The sequence below is a fragment of the Microcaecilia unicolor genome, chromosome 6 (genome assembly GCF_901765095.1).
Source record: "Microcaecilia unicolor chromosome 6, aMicUni1.1, whole genome shotgun sequence".
Classification (NCBI taxonomy): Eukaryota; Metazoa; Chordata; class Amphibia; order Gymnophiona; family Siphonopidae; genus Microcaecilia; species Microcaecilia unicolor.
Window position 1 is genome coordinate 180400053 of NC_044036.1, and position 13248 is coordinate 180413300.

The following is a 13248-nucleotide window of genomic DNA, read 5'->3' on the forward strand; positions in this document are numbered from 1 at the left end:
ATAAGCCTACCGCTATGCAACATACACACGGGAGCACAAAGCTGTCTCACACTCCACTTCCCCAACTGCCAGGGTGTACGATACAAGACAGTTTACTTATCAGACTTCAGCTACCTATGCATGAAGAGCTGGAATGCACTCCCTAAAGCATTGAGGAGCCTAGATACTTATCTAATCTTTCATAAATGACTAAAGGCCCACTTCTTCAAAAATTCCTTCTACAAAGCTCCACTTTGAATCAGCTATGAATAGTCATCACTCTTACTTAGCAATGTCCCCTCCATCCCTTGCCTGGTTACAACCCCTCATTAGCTTCCACTAATAGATCCACCTCCCCTCCCTGCTGTCCTTCCCTTGTCCTTTATATTTCCTCCTGCCTCACTTCTCCCCCATAGAAGCCACTTGGATTCTATGTAATTCAGATCCCCTATCTTATTGTATTCCTAAGTTCCACGTAAGCCACATTGAAACAACACTAGTTGGAAAATGTGAGATAAAAATGCTATAAATAAATAGTAAATATGGGAGTTATTGATATATAGAGAACTGTTCATATGTACACTTGATAATTTACTTTCTTCTCTGACCTTCATGGCTCACATTCTTACACTGATTATATTTTTATGGATAGTGACTTATTACATCAGATTACAGATGTAGGAATTGAAACAACACTCTGATCTGATCATCCACAACTTGGATTGGTTTTAGGGGGGCAAGCAATGGCCAAAAATGACAATTCTGGCAGCGTAATGAAAATATATTAGACCAAGAGGAGGGATTGCAGGATTTTAATAAGGCTATCCCAAAATATTTTCAATTCAGTATGTTGGAGGGTATTTCTTTGGGAGTATGGGATAGCTATAAAGTGCCTCAAGTAGGACTGCACGTTAATTACAATTAATGTGCCAGTTATTAATTTGTTTGTCAACAGGGTGTGATCTACAGTGTCACCACTGTAACATGTAAGAATTTGGTACTATGAAACCGTATTGAGAACTATGTAGGCTTTGATGCAAATCCAGAAAGGACATTGTTTGAGATGCTACCATAGATTTGAGTGGAATGGAAGGAAAGGCCTGGTGCAGGCCGAAGCAGTGTTTCAATATGGCTGCTGCTACAGAGTGAGAATTTACTGAGAAAGAAAAGGTGGGGGGAGAGGGGGAGAGACAACCGCTGGCAGTCCGGAAAGGGAGAGGGAGATGCTGGACTGACCATGCGTGCGGGTGGCCGTTGAGAAAGAACCATGGAAGGGGAGGAGAGGCACATTTGAGAAAGAGAGAACGGGTGAAGACACAGGAACACATATGAGAGAGAGAATTAGTGAAGGCATGGGGGAACATATGAGAGAGAGAGAATGGGTGAAAACACAGGGGGGCACATATGAGAGAGAGAGAGAGAGAGAGAATGGGTGAAGGCACAGGGGAACACATATGAGAGAGAGAGAATGGCTTTAGGCATGGGGGCCACATATGAGAGAGAGAGAATGAGTGATGGCGGGGTGGGGAGGGAGAGGAAATGTGTGCCCCCCCCCCCACCAGTTCATCCCTGTTTCTCCCCCCCCCCCCCACCTCACCCACCCAATGGACTGCTGGATATGCTCTACCTTTAATTACGTAATTAGTCACGATTAAAAATTTGAATCGAAATGCAGCCCTAGTTTAAAGCCTTTGTTAGAAGGAGACTATTAATGTGGGCAAGCAGGCTAGAAAAAGAAAAGGAACAAAAAGATTGGCAGCACCGCCCATGCCCTGCCTATGTGAATGCCACTTACATATGCCTTTTTGGTCAGGGTTATGTACTGAAGATTTTTATGTTCTTGTTTCTGCATCCTAGGCAATGACAATGATGTTTGAAGTTCAGGACCTGGCAGTGGCTTCCCCTGCTACTGTTTCTCGCTGTGGAATGGTATACCTAGAACCTAGCATCTTGGGACTTACACCCTTCACAGAATGCTGGCTGAACCAGATCCCAGCCATCATGAAGCCATTCAAACAGCAACTAGAGTCCTTCTTCACTCAATTTCTGCACGTACGTGCAAGAAAATGATTTCATAATGCTCCCATTAATTCCCATTCCTTGTGCACTTCTGTGTCTTTCTCTCCAAAGCCAACAAACATTCTGTAAGGTGTCCATATGGTAATAAGGGTCAACAAGCAAATTTTAGGTGATGTCTTTAGATTGAACTAACTTGATATATCTGTGACTAGCTTTTGAGAATGATCCCCTGTTCATCAGGTCAATGAAAAAATATTGTGCAGTAATAGTACAGAGTTATTTAGGTCTTAGGCGACCTTTAGCATATACCTAAGTTTGGTGACAGGAAGGGGGAGGAGGCTAACAGAGATGATGGGTCTGTAAAACTTTACAGTTGAAAGAGTCTATATATGGTAATGGACGAGAGAGCCATTTTCCCATTTAAGGGGTCCTTTTACCAAGGTGTGCTAATGATTAGTGCATGCTAAATAATGTGCAGCCCTATCTCTCTCTCTCTCTCTCTAGATATATATATATATATATATATATATATATATATATATATATATATATATATATATATATAAATAAAGCAGACGCATGTGTTTGTTTGTCCTTGTCTGAACTCCTCTAACCCCCCCGAAGAGCTACAGTCATCAAACCCAGCAAGCAGACTCTACCTGCCATTGCCAAGGTTATTGTGTAGTTTGAAGTGATTCGGTTCACGGGCCACTCAGGGAAGGGAGAAATACATCTGTTCATTAAATAAATCGGCTGCAGGTCAGAAAGTTTTTCTAGCTATTGCTAAGCGACAAACAGCTTTCTTGCTGTTATGTTGTAATTGTCTATTGCTCATGTTTGATTTATTCATACTGTACACGGCCTTGAGTGAATTCCTTCAAAAGGCGGTAAATAAATATAAATAAATGAATACATGGGACAAAAATTAGCTTACAGGATGTTTGGACTGTGGTAACTCAGATAGAATTTGCTTTGAGAAAGATTCTTCCACAATTATGCCCATTCACAGATGAGGCTGCATCTAAATTTGTAAAACAGGATCAAAGACTTTTAGGATTTCATGATGAAAGTTGTGTCCCCAGTTTGGACACTGCACACTACTACAACCTTTAGTGATAATGACTCTTTTTTTCATGGATAATACTTTGGAGTCCTTAGAAAATTTGCAGAGGTCATGTAATTTAAGATTGTCAATTTTTCCCTGTACTTATTACCTTGCAACGCAAGAGTTATATAAGAAGTATTTGAAAGAGGTGGCAGCAGAAGGGAGGAGGGGAAAGTCATGGTTGGGGGCTGTCTATGTAAGTAAGACTCATCAAGCAGCTCAGGGATAATAGTGAGATTAGACTATAGACCTTGCCAAACTCTACCATTTCTATAGTATAAGATAGTGCCTTAATATATAGAAAGGGCCTGTACCTAAGAAAAAGCACGTGTATAAGTTTGTTGTTAACGCTATGTTTTCTCACTGACCTGATGAAGAGAGAACAGTCCTGAAAGTTAGTTACAGCTCTATTGCATTAGGTATTACCTTCAACTTGTTTTTTTATTTATCTTCTTCTAGTTGATATTTTGCTGTATTCTATAAGCATAGCTCAAGGAAAATTGTATAATGAAATACTGAAAAGAGAGAGTTCCAATATTAATTGCTGTATGATTAGTATAGATTTAACATGTATGTAACATGTTCTGGCATGCTGACTGATCTTACAGAGTGGTAAAAGTAATTATGGCAGAATATGAAGAGGACTATGATCATTGGAGCTTGCATTAAGCTCCAGGAATTTAACATCAATTTCCTCTTCCCTTCTACGGTGTATATAATTGGAGAAATCATGAGCACCAATTTGTTTCCCTCTTATAGGAGTCAATAAATTTTGTACGTGTGTCAGTGAAGGAAGTAATCCCATCAACAGACAGCAATCTGGTGATGAGCCTTCTCAAGCTCTTAGACTGCTTTTTCATGCCTTTCATTCCTAAAGAGGTGAGATTTCTTCCTAATTCCATTTCAGTTCCTCCAATCAACTTTTTTTTAATCATAGGATACATAAATAAACCACTGGTGCTTATGTTATTAGAGTTATTTTTTATTACTACTGGAGTTTTCCTTGAAGTATGCAGCCTGAGAAGGCAGAATGTAAGTATTAGCTGTAATATCTATCATGGTAAGAATTACTATTTCAATACAACTACCAATGCAGAATGAGTCCATAAGCCATTATTAAATTGGACTTGGGAAAATCTACTGCTTATTTCTAGCATAAGCAGCATAAAATCTGTTTTATTTTTCCGGGATCTTGTCAGGAACTTGTGACATGGATTGACCACTGTTGGAAACAGCATACTGGACTGGATAGACCTTCGGTCTGTCCCAGTATGGCAACACTTATGTTCTTATGTACTATAAAGGAGTGCCTTTTAAGGTGCCAAGATCATGCCTTTTTCAAAGGAGCCTATTGTACAACAATCAGGTCAAATGTGTGTCTATATTTTAGGCACAAGTACTTACATCAGCCATAGAGCTTGTGAAAATGTCTTGGCCTAGATTGTTAAAGAACATGTGTAGTAAGTGTGCACCCCACCCGTGCTCTACCTAAACTCTGCATATTTGAATACCCACCATCACATTTTTGGGCACTTACAGAATAGCATGTAGCAGGAAAATGGTCATTTAAATGGTTGAAAATGGTCAATATCGACTTTCTCACCTTTATCCACATGTTTGTTCACCCCTTTAAAGAAATGTAATAGATTGGTGAAGCAAGATTTCCCTTCACTAAATCTCATTAATCCATGCTTTTGAATATTCTCAGTAATTTTGATCTTTATAATAGTCTCTACCATTTTGCCTGGCACTGACGTCTGGCTCACTGGTCTATAATTTTCTGGATCACCTCTGGAAACTTTTTAAAAACTCGGCATTACATTAGCCATCCTCCAATCTTCTGGAACCATGCTTGATTTTAAAGATAAATTACATATTACTAACAATAGTTCCACAAGTTCATTTTTCAATTCTCTTAGCAATATCTTTGATCACCTTTCTATCAATGACTGTTGAGGCACTCCGTTTCTCTCCGAAACTGTCTTCTACCAGACAGTGGCGTAGCAAGGGCGGGGTGGTGGGGGCGGTCCGCCCCGGGTGTCAATGGGTGGGGGGGTGCATCTGTCCACCCCCACCCCCCGGCGCAGCGCCTCCCCCCCGACACGGTCCCCACCTGCCTACGAGCTCCATCCATCTGCAGCGCTGCTGTAAAGAAGAAATCGCTTCATCGGCCCTTCCCTCATTCACTGTCTCCCGCCCTCTGACGTAACTTCCTATTTCCTCAAGGGCGGGAGACAGTGAGTGAGGGAAGGGCCGACGAAGCGATTTCTTCTTTACAGCAGCGCTGCAGATGGATGGAACTCGTAGGCAGGTGAGGACCGTGTCAGGGTGGCGCTATGCCAGGGGGGGGGGGGTGTCGTGTTGGTCTGCACCCGGGGGGGGGGGGTGCAGCAGCGATCTGCCCTGGGTGGCAGCCGCCCCCGCTACGCCACTGCTACCAGAAAACTCTCAATATCCACAGATTTTGTTTCCAAAATCACCCTCACTAGGGAGCCTCTTGGGGTCCCCTTCTGCCAGCTCCTTTATTATCTCAAATAATTCTTTGTACCAGTTACCAGTGCCTTCAGTCTTTCATAATTCCTACAGTCATTTGGCCATCCAAATAGATTTCTTTTAAAACCTACCTGCTTGGTAGGAAAGACTTAGATGAGTTGCTCATTGGGATTTTTTTTTTCACTTATGAGTCACCTGCTACATTTGCTGCTTTAATTCTTGTAATCTCTCATCAAACCACAGTGTAGCCTTCCTCTCAATCAGGATCCAGATGACTTTTGCAGCCTTGAAAAACCCCTTCAACAATTTATTCCATATCCTCATTGATTGGCCCAAATGGAATACCCACACTCTTGCTGTACGCTTCCTCTGTAATCTCCAAAAGCTTCTACCCCAAAGCCTTCCCCACAGGTTGTACCATCACCTCCTACTAACTCTGTTTTAATGAAGGTAACTATATATTCAGTTAAACTTGAATTGATCAGTCGAATATGGGCTTTAATTTTTTTTATAGAACTCCACATAATCACTTCATCTGAAAAGTAAAAAGATCTAATGTATGTCCATCAACCCACTGCCTAAAACTGCTACCACACATGCTGCTCATGAGGGGAGACTAAAACTCTCCCCTCACAGTCTACATGAAAACAATCAGTTTGGTTTAAAAACAACTGGTACCATTTAGCTCATAAAGATACTAAGGCCCCCTTTTACTAAGGTGTGCTCATGTTTTTAGTGCGTGCTAAAATTGTAGGCACGCTAAATGTTAAAGACGCCAATACATTCATATGGGTGTCTGTAACATTTAGCGCACCTACAATTTTAGCACATGCTAAAAACGTGAGTGCGCCTTAGTAAAAGAGGGCCTTAATGAACTGCACTTCTATTCAGAAAACAATGGAACAGAGATGAGAGATCAAAAGCATGAGTGAAAACATAACTGAGTTAGGACACAGACAGACATTGGGAGATAAACAGAGGGAGTAGAGATAGAAGCATTTGCGTTACAAGATGTATGAGGAGAGACTTGCTGACCTGAACACGTATACCCTGGAGGAAGGAGAAACAGGGGTGATATGATACAGACGTTCAAATATTTGAAAGGTATTAATCTGCAAACAAACCTTTTCCGGAGATGGGAAGGTGATAGAACTAGAGGACATGAAATGAGATTGAAGAGGGGCAGACTCAAGAAAAATGTAAGGAAGTATTTTTTCACGGAGAGAGTGGTGGATACTTGGAATGCCCTCCCGAGGGAGGTGGTGGAGAGGAAAGCGGTAACGGAATTCAAAAATGTGTGGGATAAACATAAAGGAATCATGTTCAGAAGGAATGGATCCTCAGAAGCTTAGCGGAGATTGGGTGGCAGAGCTGGTGGTGGGAGGCAGGGCTAGTGGTTGGGAGGCGGGGCTAGTGCTGGGCAGACTTCTTCGGTCTGTGCCCTGAAAATGGCAGATACAAATCAAGGTCAGGTATACACAAAAAGTAGCACATATGAGTTTATATTGTTGGGCAGACTGGATGGACTGTGCAGGTCTTTTTCTGCCATCATCTACTATGTTACTATGTAGAAGATAGATGGGCAAAGAACATGTCCTAATTTCTTTAATATCTCCTAGCACTGAAAGAATTAAATAACTGAGATGGGAAATTGTTTCTGTAATTATTGGATGCCATATTGGAAGCTTATAGCCTGTCCTGTATCCTTCTTTGTCATAACACAACAAGTTAGTTTATTCCCATCTGCATCTTGGAGAAGATTGATCTTATAATGTTTGCTTGTTCCCAGGGTGCGAAAGAAATCACTGCTGAGAAGCAGAGCCGGCTGGGAGAGCTGATTGAACCCTGGTCCATCTTTGCTCTGATCTGGAGCATTGGTGTGACAGGAGATGCAGACAGCCGCGTAGTTTTCAGTAATTGGCTGCGAGCTAAGATGAAAATTGAGCACGTGAGTATATAAAAGGAGGATACTATTATGGGAAGATGATATTAGTTGGTGGAATTTGAGGAGTTAGGTCTTTCCAGATATTATCAGGAGGAAGAAATATTACAAAGTATAGGAAGTCATTTTAGTACAGTTGCACAGCGTGTACATATGTAGTTAGTAGCATATACATGTGTAAAATGTATATATATGTAAATGCTAATTTTACAGTCCCGCTATTTAAATGTGTATATGCTGTGAGATGCACAGATTCAAAAGGGCAAGTCCAAACATTTTTATATACATTCCCGATTTTGCAAAAGAATGCATATATATTTTTTAAAATTTCCCCATTGGCTTTTTCACCTCCTCCCAGACACAAATATGGATCAGCAAATTGCTTATTTCAGCCAAGCTTTTATAAGAGTGGTTGAGGGAGCAATTGTACTTAACCTTCAGGTTTTTAAAATGACCCCAAAAATATAAGCGTTAAATTACACTTTAAGCATTTTCTCTATAATTGTCAACTGTTATACATGTAGTTTTTTGAATTTGGCAATTACAAGTGTAAGTTGTAAAAATTGGCAATTACATGTGTAAGGACTAGTGCTTGCAAGTGCAAGCTGCTGAGAGATACCACGCCTTTTCTGAATATGTATGTTTGTAAACTGGCTGTTCCCACTGTAGATGCCAGCAAATAACTGTCGTTTCCTGTACTGAATGATAAATATTCTACAAAAGGATCCACATTCAGTGAATCTCTTTGAAAATAGACTGGAAATTGAATTGGACATACCAGGGTCGATATTCAATGCGATTAAACTGGCCAGAAACAGCTCCTGGCCAATTAAATCGCTTGTTCAGGGCCAACTAGTCATTTTCAGCGGCACTTTGGTTATTATTATTATTTGTTACATTTGTATCCCACATTTTCCCACCTATTTGCAGGTTAGTTCTGCTGAAAATGACCGGTTCGTGCCTAAAGAATACAACGAAGAAAATGTTCTACTCCATGTGGAAACTCAAAAGAGTAAAACCTTTCTTCCCAAGAGCCATCTTCCGAAACCTAGTTCAATCCCTAGTACTAAGTCACCCGGACTATTGCAACTCACTGTATGCTGGCTGTAAGGAATGGACCATCAAAAAACTCCAAACGGCCCAGAATACCATAGCCAGACTCATTTTTGGAAAAAGAAAATATGAAAGTGCAAAACCCCTGAGAGAGAACCTACACTGGCTCCCACTGAAAGAACGTACCACGTTCAAGATATGCACGATTGTTCATAAAATCATTCATGGAGATGCCCCGACCTACATGCTAGACCTAGTAGACCTTCCACCCAGAAATGTTAAACTATCTTCCCGCACCTTTCTCAACCTACACTTCCCCAGCTGTAAAGGGGTCAAGTACAAACTCACACATGCGTCTAGCTTTTCCTATATGAGTACGAAGATGTGGAATGCACTACCAACTCACCTGAAAATGATCAACGAATTAAATAGCTTCCGCAAAGCTTTAAAACCTATCTCTTTAATAAAGCCTACCAAGAGAACCCATAACGACTTGAACACAACCCTCACACTCCGTTATTCAGAATCTCTCACTGTACAGCTGCATAACCAGATCCTCTTGTTCTTTGCTATCTCTTTGTAATCACCAATTGTATTTCTTCCCTGTTGTGGCAATGCCATAACAGATCTTTGTAAGCCACATTGAGCCTGCAAATAGGTGGGAAAATGTGGGATACAAGTGCAATAAATAAAGCAAAACCGGCTATTTGGGGGGCGTTCCAGGAGCGGGGTTGGCACTGAGCCTGTTAAATGCCAATATTCAGCACTTAACCAGCCAAGGTCACCGCATAAATAGGACCACATAAAAGTCAGTCCTATCTTTGTGTGGTGCCCCAGAGTCAGTTAAGTGCTGAACATGGCTAGGCATTGAATTTCCAGGCATAACTCTGGTGATGGTAAGCAAAACGCTGAGCAGTGGTGGCTGAATATAAACCCCACCATTTCTAAACTTGACACTCTGGGGCCAATATTCAGACCACCTATAACCTAGGTGGTTTCCATATAAAGCATGCATAATAAAAAGCAAATTTAAAACAGCATACGAACAGACAAAAAAATAAAAAAACAACATAAACAACTCTGCTATCAATATCAATATGTTGCTACTCAGCAATAAATCACAGTCAAGTCCACAGCTGATCAAAAGAATGCAGTCACAAAAGGCTGCTTATCCCCAAAGTTTTTGAACTGTGGAATGTTTGCTTAGTGATGAAGCTGGCCAGGATGTGCATTCCATAAGGGAATTCCCCGCAACAAAAAGCTGAAGTTCTAATGTCAGCATGATGTATGTGCACTACTGCAACCAGGGAGAGCCACATAGCAAACCTCAATGTCCGTAGTGGATGGTGAACACTCATAACTTGCTTTAAGTAAAAAGGAGCATCAGAGCATACTTCAGATTGTAAGGGGTTTGAGAGGAGCCTGCTTCAAAGGGCTAAGGCAGAAGCCGGAGAAAAGTGTGCTCTTGAGGAAGAGCAAATTTCACTCACAGGTTCCTTATAGACAGAAAATTCGCCCCCTAGTGGCCAAAAGGCCGGTCAGACTACCAACTAAAGATAGGAACTACCATCCCCAGAACCCACCAGTTCCAATACAGGACTCTCAGGAAATAGAGGGGGGGGGGGGGGGATGATTGGGAAATGGTTTCTGATCAAGGAGATGGGGAGCAGCTGAGGGAACCTTGTGGGGAGGAGGTTATGGAATGGGATAAAATGGAGGCAAATGAGGAGGTAAGGGGGGAGTGCATGGAAGTTTCGGCGTTAGCGCAGACTCCAGCTGGTAAGGTAAAAGGTTTCATCGCTACAGTGTTGCCTCAACTATTTAAGACTGGGGAAGTGAAGTTGGTGCAGTTTGAGAGGAACTTGTGGAGGAAGCTAGCCAGAAAACTACCTGAAGACAGAAGGTAGTGCAGAGAAAGGTTGAACTGTGGTTAAATCTCCTGGGGAAGGGGTCTTGAACTATGTTGATGAAATGAATGTAGAAAGCTGAAGTTGTGAACTGTCATGGGGTGATGCAGCTGGAACAAGAATAGGACTATGTGACTAAGCCTGTGAATAAAAGCATTTTACCTATAAAAGTATTGGAGCTACTGCACTTTTGTTTGACCACTACCGTTGAGACAGCTTGAGTGACTGCTATCAGGAAGGAGCTGGAGAAACTGGGCGAGTTGAGTAAAGACAGGACCATTAGTCTGAATATCTTGGCCCACATCGAATCTGACAAGCTAAACAGGGTCAACCCTGGCCTGCTGAAGGAAGGGGGACCAGATGACAAGATTCAATGAGTAACATGCTTTGTGCACAGGAATAGACTACCGGCCTTATTTTCGAAAGTGATGGGCGCCCATATTTCGACCCAAATCGGGAGATGGGCGCCCATCTCGCAAAGGCACCCAAATCGGTATAATCAAAAGCCGATTTTGGGCGTCTTCAACTGCACTCCATCGCGGGAACGAACAAAGTTGACGGGGCATGTCGGAGGCGTGTTGAAGGTGGGAATGGGGCGTGTTTATAGGCCATGGGCGCCTTCGGCCGATAATCAAAAAGAAAGGGCGGCAGAAGCGAGAATTTGGGTCGCTTTTGCTGGAACCTTTTTCTTCACGACCCAAGTCCCAAAAAAAGTGCCCCAACTGGCTAGATGACCACCGGAGGGAATCGGGGATGACCTTCCCTGACTCCTCCAGTGGTCACTAACCCCCTCACACCAGAAAAAAAGAACTTTAAAACTTTTTTGACAGCCTGTATGCGAGCCTCAAATGTCATACCCAGCTCCCTGACAGCAGTATGCAGGTCCCTTGGAGCAGTTGTTAGTGGGTGCAGTGGACGTCAGGCAGGCTGACCCAGGCCCATCCCCCCCTACCTTTCCACTTCTGCTAGTTCATGTTGAGCCCCCCAAAACCCACTGTACCCACATGTAGGTGCCCCCCTGCACCCCTTAGGGCTATGGTAATGGTGTAGACTTGTGGGCAGTGGGTTTTGGGGGGATTTTGGGGGGGCTCAGCACACAAGGGAAGGGTGCTATGCACCTGGGAGCTATTTTAATTTTTGTTTTTTTATTTGTAAAAGTGCCCCCTAGGGTGCCCAGTTGGTGTCCTGGCATGTGAGGGGGACCAGTGCACTACGAATCCTGGCCCCTCCCATGACCCAATGCCTTGGATTTGTTCGTTTTTGAGCTGGGCGCCTTCGGTTTCCATTATCGCTGAAAACCAATAGCGCCCAGCTCAAAAATGCCCAAATCCTAGGCATTTGCCCTGCACAACCCGTATTATTAAAAAAAAAGATGGGCGCCCATCTTTTTTCAAAAATACGGTTTGTCCCGCCCCTTCGCATGGACGCCCATGGAGATGGGCACCCACTTTCGATTATGCCCCTCCACATAAACTACCTACATGATAAGCTTATAAGATTATGCACATAAGCTTACCCAGACTGCATGAGGAGTTTCTGAGGTCAAGGTTGGGGAGAGGTTTGCATTTATGTACAGACTTTTGAAAGTACATGTTTATGAGCATAAACTGAACCAGAAATGTGTGCATGGTAAAGAGCAGATGTAAACAGTGCACAAATTCCCTGTTGTAATTTTCAAAGTGGGAGTATGTGCATATTTTTTGTTTTGAAAATTTGCCGAAGCCCACATAGAAAAAAGCATGTTCTTCTTTTAATGTGTGCACAGTTATGAAATGACCCCTAAAGCAATAAAAACCATCACAGATCATCTAACTTTCAGGAAATCTCTGAAGACCATGTTATTTGGAAGTGCTTATCCCACGGCCTCTTCATGTGTCTCCACTGCTGGAAGCACATCGATCTAGAGACATTTGGACACATCCCCCTTCCCTCTTCCCTCAAAGTTTCTCTTCTCCTTCCGTCCATTCCTACTCTTCCCCAGTATCTCTTGTAGGTTTTCTGCTGTATTAGCTTCATTTTACTGCATTGGCGTCTGCCTCTGTGGTGCATTGTAAGCCACATTGAGCCTGACACTGTTGGGAAACTGTAGGGTACAAATGAGATAATAAATAAATAATCATTATAGCATTTAATGAATAGGAAATATACTGTCAAGTCCAACAAAAAGTAACGATAAATGTGATCACAAAACCTTTAGTTCAGTTTCTAATTTTCTGTCTGTCAGAATCACAGCTTCATTATTGTTTCACTAATATGGTTGATATCTTCCTCTCAGATCCAGTTGATGTTCCCAGAAGAAGGCTTAGTATATGATTATAGGTTGGATGATGTAGGCACAAGCAGCCCAGAGGAAGAAGAAGACGAGACTACTAAAAAGGTTAAATATTTAAGTGACTGTGATGCAGATAATTCCTGGACCTAAAGAGAGAGAATGAAACCATTCAAAATGATTAGGGATGTGCACAGGGCAAAAAGTTCTGACTTGTTTTCAGTTTGAACTTTTTCCCAATTTTCAGAAGATTATTTTTGGTTCATTTCACACTTTTGTTTTAATAATAAAAAAAATTAATGCACGTAAATTTGTCCAATAAAATGGTATAGGTATCTTATTTTCTATTTTTTGTTTTATTTGTATTTGTTAATTTGTAATAAATGTGTGTGTGTGTATATATAATCTTTTATATTTTTGCACAGTACAGGTGGTCATGCCTCACTATTTCTCTAGTGTTGTTAGTCTGGTTGTGAGGCCT

The 13248-nt window shown here is 42.0% G+C and overlaps 1 protein-coding gene across 1 annotated transcript in view; it reads left to right on the forward strand.

Moving 5' to 3' along the window:
- The window catches only part of DNAH1 (dynein axonemal heavy chain 1), a 799478-nt gene that overhangs the window by 420687 nt on the left and 365543 nt on the right, over positions 1–13248 (forward strand). The window contains exons 38-41 of the mRNA XM_030205737.1: positions 1837–2031; positions 3863–3982; positions 7386–7544; positions 12774–12875. Coding sequence (XP_030061597.1) covers positions 1837–2031; positions 3863–3982; positions 7386–7544; positions 12774–12875 — 576 coding nt within the window. The remainder of the gene's footprint in view (positions 1–1836; positions 2032–3862; positions 3983–7385; positions 7545–12773; positions 12876–13248) is intronic.